Below are 15,221 nucleotides of genomic sequence, written 5' to 3'. Positions count from 1 at the left end.
GGCCGTCCAGAAGCCGGTGACTGATCTGTCTTGCCCGGGAAGAGTGCAATGATGGGGCCAACTTGGGCCAGTGAAGCAACGTCCTCCACAACTAGACTGAAGAACAAAACTACAGCAACTTGCCTGTTCCCCTTCCCCCAATTCCCCAGCACTGTTCCCCTCCCCCAATTCCCCAATAAAAATCTTAAAAAACAAAACAAAACAAAACACAACAAGAGTAAAACGCTTTCCTCTTATTCCCAGATAAGGAAAACTAAATGTTCAGTAACCTGCCCAAGCTCACAGACCTGGAAGTGGGGGGTCAGTTTGCATACCCCCCCCAAAGCCCACCCAAATGAGATGTCATGGCTGTAGAGGCCAAAGCAGCTCTCTCTCCAGCCACCGCTCTGGTTCCAGTGGCTGAACTCAGGCAAGGGAATAGTTTGCCAAGCATGTCCAGGCCAGCTCTGCCATCTCTGGGCACTCTTGGGACAGTAAGAAAAGCTGGAGGTTTTTAAGTGAGAAAGGAACCTCCTGGGTCCGCAGGAGCCAGCTGAGCTGCTGAAATTGTCTTGACTGACTTGCCTGTCAGGATAAATGTATATGGATGAAGGGGCTGTTTCCAGGGAGGCCATGATGGCAGACTGGTGTAGCAGGCAAAGGGTGGGGCGGAAACGCCAATATCACACACCCAGTACAGAGAGGACACCTCATAAATCTCACAGGCTCAGCCCATGGTGGCTCACAATGCTGCCTGGACCTCATGTCCAGGTGGAAAGCGACAAGTTATATGGCCAGCCGCCTTGCAAAGCCACTTTGTTAGAATGGCACAGTTCTTTCCTCCACCACTCATAAAATCTCTGTTTATGCCAAGACCCAGAACAGCTCAGGCTAAGGGGGTTTTCCTCCTGAAACATCAGATACGTAACTACCTCCAGATCACAGACCTTCGGCCATCAGCTCTCTTCCTCCCCTCTCTGCTCCCAAAGATTCTCCCAGAGAACAAGTCCATTTGTCTTTGAGACTTCCAAGTACTCGGGGTCAAGTCAGAATTTTCAGACTTGCATGCATCTACTGCCTGTTGTTTGTGTATCTGCCCAAACCAATGTTGGCTTTAGTCATCCTCTCTCTTAAAATCCCTCTTGCAAATGGGACAGACTGAGCCACTTACTTATCTGTCACAGCCTGCATGAACTCATCCAGCAGGTCATCGTACTCTTTCCCACGCACACGCTGGTGTTTCAGGCCGATGTACAGAGGGTCTCTGAGCAGCTCCTGGAACAGACAACGTCCATTTTCTCAAGTGTCTTAGCTTGTCAGGAGAGACCAGAGGGGAGGAGGGGAAGAGGGAGGAGGAAGCTGGCCGTCCCCACCCTCCCTTACCCCCAAGGCGTCACTGTGGAAGGGTCTGAAGGCTAAGTTCCTGACTGAGGGTGGACTCCAAGGTGGTCTCCATTTTAGGAACCAAGGATGCTTTGAACAGGCAAGCCTCTTTCAGGCACAGTCTTCCAACCTCTGGCTGCAGCTCTGGGTTTATTTCAGGGATTCTCAGCAGTGACACTGTTGATATTTTGGCTTCGATAATTCTTTGATGTGAGGGCTGATGTGCATACTGTAGAATACTTAGCAGCATCTCTGATCTCTAGCCACTAGAAGTCAGTAGCACTCCCAGTTGTGACAATAAAAAATGTCTGCAGATATTACTAAATGTCTTCTTGGGGGGCAAAATTGCCTCTGATTGAGAACCACCATAGGCAGCCTCTGGAGAGAGATATTGGGTCTCATCCAAAGCCACTGATCTGGACTCAAATTAGAAGCCTTCTCTCTCTCTCTCCCTGCCTTCCTTTCTTCCATGAAATCTTACTGAATAGTTATCATGTGCCTGGTACTGTGCTAGGCCCTGGGGATACAAGGATAAGAATGATACAAGCAGGAACTTCAGTTCAAGAATGATGCCCACCTCAATGCCAGCCTGTGTTAGGTGACTCCACCTCTTGTAGTTCTTTGTCACAGTATTCACATGTGACATGTTTATTGATCATCTATTACTGCCGACATTGGGCCTCGCTGGGAATGTGTAGATGAGGAAGGAAAGGTTGTTGCCTTCAAGGTGCTCATAGTCTGTTGCAGGTGGCTGATGAGTAAACTAATAAACTTTACTACAGGACAGAGTGACATTGCTTTGGAACAAAGTGTGGCATATGGCAGCACAGAGAATGAGCCAAATAATTCCCACTGGGGGATGGTGGGGGCTGTATCATGGAGGAAATGGTTAGGCATTAAAAGATGGACAGATTTTGACTGGTGGGCTGGTACTTCCAGGCTGAGAAGTCAACACAAAGAAAGGCTGGGGACTGGAGGAAGAAGGAGGAAAAAGCGCCTTCTGTGTTTAGGAAACAGGAATAATTTCTACCTGTTAGAACCTATCTCACAAAAATACCAGCTCGTTGAGGACAAGGTTTAGTGTTATCTTCATCTCCATCTGAACTCCTACTGCAGGATTCAGAGATAAGGATGCCATGATGGGCTGTGCACTCAAGGGGCTTAAAGTCAAGTCTCACCTCTACCACTGACTAGCTGTGTGACCTCAGGCAAATCATATGACCCTCGGAAACTTCTCATCTGTCAAATGGGGATAAAATACCAACTGCACAGGATGATTGTAATGAGTAAATGAAATAATATCGGGGGTGCCAAAAAAAAATGTATACAAGTGGACATTTTGGTCAACGTTGCTCAAGCAGTTTGCCATCACCAGAAGTGTCTGGACGCTGATGGTAACCACTTTGAGCACCTCTTGGAATTGCAGAAGTCAAACGTGACTTGTGTTCATCTTTTGTTATTGGTATATTGAGTATTACAATTTTAATACAGTTTTCCTTTCTTAAAATGTGTATACATTTTTTTGGCACCCTCTGTCTATGTGAAAGAACCTTGTGAATTATAACACACACAAAAAGTAATGGCAGTAGCTTTAACTTCCATAGGGCTTCCTATGTGCCACGTACTAAGAAATATTCTAAGTACTTGAATGGCAGTGGGGACATGCAGCTCAGAACTCCCTTAAGAGAACCCGCCGAGGGAGGGGAGTTGGTGGACAGCCTTCAGCTGCCACACCTCCCTGGCTTGCTACTAGCTCATGACTGACAATGTGGCTGCTGGGACAGGCTGGTCCTGCCCAGCCGAGGCTTCTCTCAGGCAGTCTTTGCTCGGGAACTCCCACTGGCCTGAGGCGTTCCCAGGGCTGCACTGCAGGCAGAAAGCTGTGTCTTCCCCCTTCCTTTTCTCCTTTCACAGTGTCAGACCTGAATCCCGTCTGAAGGCTCCATCCACCTGCCAACTACTCCTGCTCCCTCTCTTTATTCTTCACGCGTGTTTTCCCCAAATACACCTCTCACGCCTCTGTTTCCTAGAGGACCTGAGTAGACACAGAGGTAGGTCTCGTTATCTCCCCTCATTTTACAAAAATGGGACAACAAGACACAGGGAGATGAAACAACGTGCCCAGACCTTGGGCTAGTAAGTGGAGGAGCCGGGATTCAAACTCAGGCTGTCTGGCTCCACAGCCCACGAGCTTAACCATGGAGCCACCCCGCTTAGGTGGCTCTTTTGTACATCAAGCAGATTGGCTTATTTTTTTGTTAAAGACCCTGCTCTAGGTCCATATTGTCTTGATGGCACTGCAGGAGGTGGTTGGGCAAAGGTGTGGGGGACAGAAAAGGACAGAGACTATATCTGCCTTCCCAGACTCTCACCCCCAATCCTGGGTCCGCATAAACTGAGGTGGGTTTAGTGCTTTCTCCAAGACACCACAGGTCTACATTAGAAAGGGGGTGGGTCCTAACCTTTTCCCAAACTCTCACCCCTACATCCTTGAGATTATTTAGGATTCTGCCTTGGTAGGTGTGTGTGTGTGTGTGTGTGTGTGTGTGTGTGTGTAACTAAAGGATGAAGGTAGGACATATATGGTGCCTACCCTTCCATGTGCTACCTTCAAAGTGACCATATAAAAGCCAGTTAGAGGCAGGAAACATTCAACCAAAGGGGAATAGTAAAGTAAATGACAGTATAATGACTCGATGGACATCTAGACAGTTATTAAAATTGGTGGTTTTTTTTAAGACTATGCAGACACCTGGACAAATGTGGGTGAGATTATTTAAAGTGAAAAGAGCAGGGTACAAAATTGCACAGACATCATAATTTCAGCTGTCTAAAAATCACACACATATAGCCGGAAGGGCATACACAAAAATGATGAAAATAGCATATCTTTAGACATTTGCAGAAAATACTCGCTTTTTTTGTTCTCACAGAGATTAAAAGGTCCATGGTAAGTTCTACATTGTAAGGTTGCCAAGTCACAGATTTGATCAGTGGTGCATCAGGCAGCAAAGAGTAAATTTCTCAGTGCTGTGTATGTGTTTTCTGGGGTACATCAAGTTCCCCAGGGGTACTGAAGAATTTTAGGATTATCCAGAAATTTCTCAGGATATCTGCATTTAAGATGAAAGGTCAACCATAATGAGGTACTGTTGAGCTACAGGGATGACTATACAAAGCTTAAAAAAGTCCTTATATTTACTTTAAAAATATTTTTATTAAAATACAGATCGCATACAATATTATATTAGTTTCAGGTGTACATCATAGTTATTCAACAGCACCCATCTGGCACTATACAGAGATATTACCATATTATTGATTATATTCCCTGTGCTAAAGAAGTGATCACCATGATAAGTCCAGCAACCATCTGGCACTGTACCATTCTATAACAGTATTATTGACTATATTTCCTATGCTGTATATTACATCCCCCAAGACTTACTTGTTTTATATTTGGGACTTTAAACCTCTTATTCTTCTTTATCTATTCTTCCCCTTTTTAATTTTTCAATTAGAGTTGACATTCAATATTATTTTATATTAGTTTCAGGTGTACAGCATAGTGGGTAGACATTTATATAATGTAGGAAGTGATCCCCTTAACTGGTACCCACCTGGCACTATGTATAGTTATTACCATATTATTGATTATATTCCCTATACTTTATATCCTCATGACTATTTTGTAACTACCAATTTGTATTTCTTAATCCTTTTACCTTTTTTACCCTGTCCCCAACCTCCTCCCATCTATCACCCTGATAAATCTATTACCCATCTGACACCATATGTAGTTATTAAAACATTATCAACTATAATCCTTATGCTATACCCTATATCCCCATGACTACTGTGTAACCACCAATTTGTACTTCTTAATCCCTTCCCTTTTTTCACCCACCCCTAACCCCAGTCTCATCTGGCAACCATCAAAATGGTCTCTGTGTCTATGAGTTTGTTTCTGTTTCATTTGTTTGTTTATTTTGTTCTTTAGATTCCACTTGTAAGTGAAATCATATGACATTTGTCTGCAACTTACTACACTTCAGCACAATACCTTCTAGGTCCATCCATACTTATATTTACTTTTATAATAAGATGTTTTATGCCTGAAATACTTCAAAACTAAGCCCACAAAAAATTGAAAAGTTTTTATATGGAGATGACACTAAAAAATAGCTTCTTATATTTGTATAGAACTGTCAAGTAATTCACCCTTTCTGAATCAAAAGTTAATTTGATCCTTGTGTCTTACATAGTCTCATCCCCATTTTACAGATGAGGAAGGTAGAGTTCAAGGGTTTAAATAAATTGCTCAAGCTCACACAGTTGGAAAACAGCTAAGCTGAAATCGTGCCTTGCTTTGACTGGATATCATGACAGAACACTTTCTGCCCCATCATTCAACGTTGTGGTGTTCAGGGAACCTGGGAGAGGGGGAGGGTGGACTCCTCCCCTCTGCCTGGTCCCCTCTGAAGAGTTCAGTAGCGGCTGGGAAGGCCCAGGCTATTATTCTGAAGATCAGGCTGTGCAGCAGTGTCAGCCAGAGTGGAGGCTGGGGAAAGGCCGTGTCCACATCTCCAGCCAACTGGATCTCCTTTGGCAGGAGGGAAAGTAGCTTCTCAAAACCAGCAGAGGGTGGCACTCCCCTGGGCTGTTTTGGCACGACATAAAACAAGACGTCCATGCTCTGCCCTGTGTCCCACCAAGTGATCTGGCTGTAAGGCCGACGGTCAGCCAGGTGTGGGACTGTTACCTGGCCTGCATCTCTCTCCATGCAGCCTTCCTCTATCCTCAAATAATGGTTAAGAAAGTTTTTAGCAGGTACCTTTGCCAGATAAAATACAGGGTGCCCAGTTAAATCTGAATTTCAGATAGGCAGTAATTTTTTTTCTTTAGTATAAATGTATCCCAACTATTACATAGAATGTACTTATGCTAAAAATTGATTAGGTTTTTATCTGGAATTTAAATTTAACTGGTATCCTACATTTTCCTTTGGTAAATCTGGTAACCCTAATCAAGAGAGGCAGAAGGAACCTTGAAGCTGGCACAGTGTACTGATGAGGGGAGGGCACTGTGGGGCCTGGGGGCCCTGGTCAGGGAGTCCCCATGGGTACCCTTAGTATGGCCTGGCTTTAGAATCAGAAGGAGCTCTGGGCTTGAACTTAGGCTCTGTCGCTTAACTAGTTCTGTGATTTTGGGCACGATATTTAACTTCTCCACCTTCATTTTTCTCCTCTGTCAGTTGAGGATAGTGGTGAATCTCTATTGCATAATGCAAAGTCTTTGAGGAAAGCAGCCCTATTTGTCTGTGTCTCCCCAGTGATTTCTACAGTATTGGCTCATGGCATGACCTTTAAAATGCATTTATAATGAGAGTTGCATGAATTCTAGGATTGGGCTAGGGAGATGCTGAATTAAGAATTACAAATGTCTTTGAAATCACCTGGCTTGACTTTCTCCAAATGCATTTTTGTGGCTCTAGAAAGGTTAAATGAGCTGCCAAGATCACAAAGCAAATTTGGTGGGAGCATCAGGGTAAACATGATGGCTTCTAGACCAGGGGTCTTCCCAGGTAGGACCAGCTTACTCACCTCCGAGCCTGGCTGTTTCCCCTGTGTTAGAGTGTTACCAGGTTTGGAACTAAGTAAGTCTATAACTATAACTTTAGGCTAAGGCCTTTGTCCAAAGCAGGTGAACCAAAACTTTCTCCTCTGCTGTGGGAGTTGAATATGCCCTTTATGGCTATCTGCCCAGCTCTGACTTCCTGAGGTTTTTCTTGGAGATGAAATGCTATGAAAAACAAAATGGTTTCCTCCTCTTCACTTGTCATGTCACTGAGCACTGGATTTAAGCTGGAAGAGAGATGAACCTCCTGGTTTGGAATAATATTTATCTTGTGTAGCAACAGGCACATGAAGATGTTACACAGAGAGCATTAAAGGTCAGGAGAAGTCTTGGCATTGGGTTCACACTGCGGATACAGTGCACTGCCCCCCTTAGGGTAGCAGTTATATCTACCATGCATTTCTTTGGAAGCTCAGTTAAGCCCAAGGATAAGCTACACAGATCCTAGGAAGGGCACCCTCATGGATCACATGTGTTCAGAGAGTGAGTGCCTCTGATGGCAACACATGGTGAATGCTGACTCTTAGCTGCAATAGAGAGGATATCGAGAGGTGAAGAAACCATTTTACACCACCTGGGTGCCCTTGCTTCCTCAGCAATCCAGTAACACCCCCAAGGTACCGTTTGCCAAGCTCTGTTGATCCTCTGCCCCCATGTTTGTCTCCCCACCAGGCTGACATGATTGTCCTTCATCCCCCCATCAGTCAGTTCCACCGAGACTCACACAGCATCTTGTTGGGAGGTGAATCCATCAAACCTCTAGACTCCTGCCAGAAGAAGCCCTCTAAGGGCTCAGGGGCCATTTGAAAGCCAAGCCCCCCAGGTTGCTCCATGGAACCATTAGCATAGAGTGGGACGAGCATCGGGCTCGGACTCAAACCTGGGGGAAGCCATTTCTGCTCTGGGGCCCCTTTTCCTGTGTGAAACAAGTGGCTGAACTAGAAGTATTGCAGGTCTCCTCCAAAAACAGCCTTTGACCCTGTCTGCTGTGTGTGGATGAAACAAAATGCACAAAGCAATCCACACACAGCCGTGATGGAGGGCCAGGAGCAGGTGCGCTGCCTAACTGCGAGGGGCTCCCATGCTGTGCCCCATTTGGAGCTTAATCATAGACTGTCCCTTCTTCATGGGCTCAATGCCTCACATATTTATTTTTCCAAATCTCCTTGGTGTCAGCAGGTAAAAGTGACTCAGAGTTTCAGGGTTGTAGACAGCAGATGTTTTCCTTCCACAGGAAGCCTGGAGGGTATTTTCTCTGCCTGCAAAGCTCCTGTTGCCTCAAGAGTTTTTATAGAGACAAGCACACAGATGGTCTAGTTGTCCTGACACTAAGAACCATCACAACAGCACCCTCCCTGCACCGACACGTGAGATGAAAGTTGCAAGGCTGAGCTCCCCTCTCTTATTGCTATGGCTTGCTCTGGGAGAGAGAGTGCCCCAAGACTTCTGGGGGAAATAGCTTGCAAATTACTTAATTTTTTTACAGAAACAAACTGTAGTGTGTGAGATCACGCAGTGATTCCATTTGAAAAGAGATGAATCACTATCTTCCCAATGTTGGCCACTTTACAACTTTGGATTTTTGTGACCTGAGATTCTTGACGAGGGTCTGTTAGGAGATCACCTTTGTTTGGAGCAAGGGTGTTGTGGGAATAACATTAGTACACCCTGACTTGATCCTGAGTGTTCATGGACCCCGACTATGTGAAACACCTACTTTTCAAGTCTTCATCACCCAGTCTGTAACACAAATACCTGACCCCTCAGAGTGGTGTGCCATGAAAGACAAGGCAGCTCTGCAGCCAGAAAGACCTGGGTTCAAATCCCAGCTCTGACACTTAGAGCTGTGAGACCTGGGGTAAGTAGCTCACATGTTTCAGTCTCAATTTTTTTCATCTGCAAAATGGGGAGAACAATATCTCCTCTAGCTGTTGTGAGAATTAAATGAGATTCAAATATATAAAAGTACACAGAACAATGCCCGGCATAGTTCTATTGCAGATACTGGTATTGGTCTTACTGGATTGGGTGAGAACTGCTTTCTGTCACCTCCACAGTGTTGCAAGGGCAGGTCAGGCTGTGCTCCCACCTGTCGGTTGAGGAATACTCTGGTCCTTCCTGACAGGAGGGAGAGGCCCAGGGGAAGCTTCCTCCCTTCCACACCCAGAAGGGAGAGGTGAGTCAGAGGCTGAAAGCCCAAGAGGGAGAAGCAGACACTTTGAATACATGTGACACATGAGCCATTAAAATGATCAATTAGGTGACAGTGTTGAAACACTGACAACTAGAGTACTCTACCCACGCTTGGCTCTCATTTATCCCCCTCATGCCTAGCAGGGTGCCCAACACCTACTAAACACTCAATAAATAAACTTAATAGATACATTTAAATGTCAATAAATACATTTAACGTTTCTTAAATAAGTAACGAGAACGTGTTCACATAACAGTCTTCATTGAAAAAATTAGAACAAAATGATGGGCACATGATTACAACTAGGTAATAGTTACATCTCTATACATAGACAATTATTAGATGGGAACACCATGTAGCAATTGTGGGAGAAATGCCATTTCATTTTCTTTCAAGATTTTGAATAATGTTTTAAAGTTACTTTAGTAATAAAAATTCTAAAAATCAAGAAATGGCCTTTAGTTATAAACAAAAATCTAGGCAGGTGGTGGGGTGGGGTGTGGAGAGAGGGGTGCAGGTGTGGATTAGGGTCCCAGCCCTGCCACTTCTAGCAGATCTTGTTAATTAATCTCTCTGCACCTATGTTTCCTCAACTGTAAAAAGAGAGCAATAACCCATGCTCCGCTCACAGGGTTATTGTCAGGCTTAAACAGCGTGGTGTGTGTGAAGGGCCTGGCCATGATTACTTGTGGTTTTCTGCCATCCTCCTTGGAGGGTTTGTTATAGGTTGGGTCCAGCTCTAAACTTCAGCACGTCATTGCTGGGTGCTGGATCTTCCAAAGACAGAAGATCTTAATGCACCTGCTAGAGGCAATCAACACATTTCCAGGGGATATAGGGGCCTCAGAATCAAACTCATGCTGTTCCATGTCTTGCCTACAGCCAGCATTTAGGAGACAGAATGAAGGTCTCAATTAAATCCTATTGGAGCACAGCAAGAGGTGTCAGATAGGAATAATAACTAAAAGTTTGCTACATGCATGCGTGGCTCTGTAAGGGTGAAATGTGGTAGATCAATAATACAATTAAACTTAGCTCGTTTGCAGTTTGATCCATCCTGACATTCAGCTGTTTCCTCTTTGTTTCTCCTTCCACAGATTAACTGAAGAACTCTGCTTGTTCCCTTTTTCAAGGCTACCCATACCTTGTTAGTTAACAAAAATCCTAACCTGAAAAGAGCAGCTTCTTTAATCCTCAGGTGCCTGGATGTCGGGGACCCAAGATCTCAACTCCCTAGCAGTTTTCCGCAGATGGCTATGGACAATAAGATTGAAGATAACATTGAGGCAGACCTGAGGCCTGAGAAGACCCCAGGAGAAGACTTCTCAAATATTAGCCCTGAGGCCTGCTTTCCTTTGTTCTTTCCCATTTACCTGCCTATAAAGCCTCTTAATCATTTCGGCTCGGGGAAGGTGGTTTTTTCAGACACGAGTCTGCCATCTTTCCTAGCTGTTGGCATCTAGAATAAAGGACGCCTGTCTCCTCACCAACCCTTGTCACTAGTTTTTTTGGACTGTTCGGGCAGCAAGCGGCACTGAACCTGAGTTTGGTAACAGTTCTACATTTGTTCTTTGTGGCTGAGGGACAATTTCAGCAAATCCAGGAGTTTGGCTGGGGGAGGGATCTCCAGTGCAGAGCCAACCCTGAAGACTGGTCTTGATGGGCAACTCTAAGACTGGTACCACCATACAGTCTTCCATCTCCTAGGTTGGTAAAGAGGAATATGGAGAAGAGCTATAGGGATGGAAGGACATGCAGCAATCTAGTCCCATTCCTCGTTGTACTGGAAGGGGATCAAGTCTACATAGGGGCGGGGACTCACCTGGCTGTCAGCAGTACTGGGACCAGCCTCTCTGCTTCCCAGTTCAGTACTTGTCCCTCTCCCCTTGTTCTACCTCATCCCACTCCCCTCCCCATTATTTCCCAGCTCTAAAGCAAGGTCTGCCCCCTGCCCCTCGTTTGATCATTCTGTTTAGGAATGGGGACGTGTGGTGTCCAGGAAAGAGGAAGTCTTACAAAGAATCATGGCAAGTTTTCTTGAGGGAGATCACCACGGAATGCAAATAAGTATAACCTGTCTGACAATATGAATCAAGAATCTAAAAAAATTACCATTTCTTTTGCCTCAATAGTTCCATTTCTAGAAATTTATCCTTAGGCAACAATCAGAGATGGAAACAGACTGAACTGCAAAAATGAGGATCAGAGCACAATTATAACAGCAAGAAGACTAGAAACCACCTAAGTGTCCAACAGTGGAGGGTTTCTTATGTAAATTACGACGGACCAGGTAGCTATTAAAATGACATTGTGGAAGAATGGCTAATGACCTGGGAGAAAACTGATGACATACATTACATTTGACAAAGCAGAATGCAAAACTGTATATGCAGTATACACCCAATTCTGTCTTTATAAATGCTTTGGGGGTGGGGGGAGGTTGGAAGGAAATATACCAAAATGTAAACAATGATTAGTACTGCTTGTGTGACTGATGTTTTATTTTAATACTTCTCTGGATTGTGGAAATTTTTAAAAGATGAACATGCACCCATTTAAAACTCAGAGATAAATGTCATTAAGAAGGAATTCTTGGTTATTTTTCATGTTCTCTAACAAATAGACACAGAGCTGAGACCACAGATATGCACAGATACTGTGTCCCAGGGTGGCGGTACCCAGAGCAGATACACTCAGGACTGGGGATTGAGTTCCTTAAATCCTCAACCACCAGGAATCCCTCAGGATCTCACCCGCAGCTTGGGTCAGTCTCTCTCCCTGGGTTCGCAGGACACTCATCTGCCTGAGCCAGACATTTCAGCCCTGGTGCTTTAGTTTGAATTCTTTTACTGAGGCAGCTTGCCTTTAAAATGCTCAAAAAACACAGTCCGGCAGCCACTCCCACCTCCATCAGTGGCCCTCTTCATTGATGGATCAGAGAGAAGCCTTGAGGACAATGGAAGCTGCCTGGATGAGTGGAGCAAGGAAGCAAAGAAAGCCCAAGCCGGGATCATGGTTGAGGGGGCGGCCTCAGGGGATAGAGGAGCAAGACGACCCAGCAGTGGCTAGGGGAGAACAGGGGGCTGGGAGAGTGGGATGGGCGAGAGGGGAGAGAAAGGGCCTCCACGCCACAGCAGTGTAGGGGAGGTGCCCTGGGGAAGGGGACCCAGAAGAGAAATGGCCTGATGCTTTGTAGATATAACCGTCACACAAAGGTTCTCCCCACCCCGTCCCCGCTGCCACCTTCTGGCCCAGAGTTCCTGGCCCTGGCCATGCGTTACCTCGTTGTTGGTGCCGACGTCCAGCAGGACGGGGAGGCACTGCTGTGGATTGACCCCTCCACACGCAGTGTACAGGGCCAGCTTGCCCACAGGGATGCCCATGCCGTAGCAGCCCAAGTCTCCCAAGCCCAGGATACGCTCCCCATCAGTCACCACCACTGCCTAGAAAAGAAAGGAGGCCATCAATCAGGGACAGCACCTTCTGTGACCAAGTGCTCATTTTAACAGCCCTTCGCTGTCAGGCCTGACACCTGGATGCTCACTGCCTCTGCTGAGGGATGAAACAGCTTGTCTGGGATGAGGCCAAAGGATTCATTCAGCTGCAGGTGGCTGGTCTCTCTCCCATCCCACTCTCATTTCTGGCAGGCGGGTGAGACCCCCCACTGAGGGGAGACGACAAAAACACACCTGCCTTGCATTCAGAGGTTCAGGTAGGGGGCTGCAGAAACAGCTGGAGGGAAAATACATCTCGTCACTATCCCTCAAAAAAACCAAGCAGATGCTCTTAGCTTGAGATCGGGGGCTGGGGAGACAGGGAGGGAAGGACATAATGAAAAACAAGTGTTCATGCTGGTGCCACACCTCCAGTGTTTAGAAACCAATATAAATGCTCTTGAGCCTGCTCCTGGGATAGAGGAAGTCCAATCTGCAAAAGACAGAGCTCCTTGTGACCTCTGCTATGGTCCCTATTTCACATGAAACCAGGAGAGTTCTCAAGCTTACTGGGATTCCTTTTGTGTCCTGGCAAATAACCACTGAGTGCCTATGAGGTAGTAGACGTGGTTCTAGTTCAAAGCTTACCTACTGCGAATTAACAGATGCTGATGAAGCTGATGGCAATGATGGACATGATTATTTGATTATGATGGATATTCATTAATTCATTTATTTAATACATATTGATGAAGCGCCTACTTGGCATAAGACACTCTGCCAGATCCTAGGGAAAGGAGCTTCAGTTTGCTCATCTGTAAAAACAAATATACATGGACCCAGCCCTTGAAGAACTAAGGGGCGAAAAGGAGATGGACCATGTATATTTGTAACTCCGGGAGGAAGGCGTGAGTGTAGCAGAATAGACCAACGGCAGCAGAGATTGAAAGAAGGGAGAGTTACTTCCTGTAGGCTAACACTTCATGGATGAGAGGACATATGTGCCAGAACTGGACAGGTGAAGACTGTCCACTGAAGGTGTGGCTGGGGAGAAAGGCATTGGATGCAAAAGGAAATTAAGATCCAGGGGAGAGGTGTGTGTGTGTGTGTGTGTGTGTGTGTGTGTGTGTGTGTGTGTGTCGGGGGGGGGTAGGCTGTGTGTAAGGGTGCAGGTCGCATGAAAGGAGAGAATGGAAAACCAGGCAGGAGTCAGACTGTGAAGGGCCTTGAATGTCAGGCCAAGGAAAACCCCTCAGGGTGACAGTGAAGTTGTTTGTAGGTCACCCCAATCTGCTCACCATCCCTGGTGCCCTCCATCTCTAAATGAGTTAAGTTTAAGGGGCTACCCATCCCTCCATTGGAACCTGCATTTGGGTCAGACTTAGGACCAGTTCTGAGCTATGGATGTCCTGGTTGGCCTCAAGCGTGCTGACCAAGAGGACCATAGAGGTCAGTTTGATCTGTGAAGGTACAATGCTGGGTGCACTGGGGATAAACAGATGAAGACTCATCCTTGCCTTGGAAGAGTTTATGATCCAGTACCCAAAGGGTCCCTGGCATCTTCTCATTTTTTCTCTCTCTCCAGGGGCACACACACACAAGGCGGTGCTGCCTTTTGGTAGAAATAGGTATAGAGATTCTTAAAAACACTCTTCTGCTTCTGAAAAAGGGGTGAGCGCAACAGACCCATGAAGATCACCAATGCCCCTTAGATTGGTCTGCTGCCTGCCTCTATGGAGAGTGCTCCCACAATCCACAAGTCACCCGACCCCATGGCCCTGGCAGGTAGGCAGATCTGAGATTGTTATCTGTTTCCCAGGTGAGCAAACTGGAGCTCTTAGACCTTCATGTTCTATACATATTTAAGTATCAGCCACGTGCCGGCGCTGGACTTAATGTTTCCACAGCATTTATCTTAGATTAGATGACTTACCAAGGTCACCTTGCTTGTATATGTGGCAGGTCGGGGTTCTAATCAGGCTTTGGGTTCCTGGCTCAGGGATCCTTCTACTCCATTTGGCTGGTTAAAGTGCCTGTGCTCTCAGCAAAGTCCTGCCCTGTCTCAGGCCCTCTCCTGCCTCTGACCGCCTCCTGGCAGCTCTCCCAGGTGGAGCCTGTGCCCTCGTGCTGCCCCTGGGTACCCAAACTCTGGTTGTTTCTCAACCATCTCTCGTAATCAAAGCTTCCTTTTTCTGGTTCTCATTCCCTTAGAATTTCTTTCTGCCAAGGGGCAGTGAGTGACAAGGAGTTAAACAGAGAAAATCAACTATTGCTCCAGGGTGTTAACCCTATAGCTCTGGTGAGGGGCTCTGCCATGATGCCCTCCCAGCCTGGAAATGTCAGAGGGCTCTTTACTGCATTCCGGCCCCTCTGAGGGAATGTCTCACCTCCACCTGTCATCCACTCTTCATCCTACCATGCTAATGGTTGGGTTATTGCAACAGCTTCACAACCACACTCTCATATTTCTTCTAATCTCTCCTGCCAACCATTGTTAGATTCATTGTATCAGGAGCCCATTTTCATTATGCCATCCCCAGTCTCAAAGACCTTTAGTGACTTCTAACTGTCCATAAAATAGAGTTCAAAATGCC

General features: G+C 46.0%; 1 protein-coding gene across 3 annotated transcripts in view; it reads right to left on the bottom strand.

The window, feature by feature from the left end:
• ME3 (malic enzyme 3) overlaps positions 1-15,221 on the bottom strand; it is a 216,139-nt gene that overhangs the window by 62,216 nt on the left and 138,702 nt on the right. For 2 of the 3 annotated variants that reach the window (XM_019643516.1, XM_019643517.1), the window contains 2 exons: positions 12,475-12,636; positions 1,151-1,254 (listed from right to left, as the gene is read on the bottom strand). In XM_019643516.1, the coding sequence (XP_019499061.1) occupies positions 1,151-1,254; positions 12,475-12,636 (266 nt within the window). The remainder of the gene's footprint in view (positions 1-1,150; positions 1,255-12,474; positions 12,637-15,221) is intronic. The other variant, XM_019643518.1, reaches the window with a different exon arrangement.

The sequence above is a fragment of the Hipposideros armiger genome, unplaced genomic scaffold (assembly GCF_001890085.2).
Source record: "Hipposideros armiger isolate ML-2016 unplaced genomic scaffold, ASM189008v1 scaffold_79, whole genome shotgun sequence".
Classification (NCBI taxonomy): Eukaryota; Metazoa; Chordata; class Mammalia; order Chiroptera; family Hipposideridae; genus Hipposideros; species Hipposideros armiger.
This window is presented reverse-complemented; position numbering and strand designations above follow the sequence as displayed.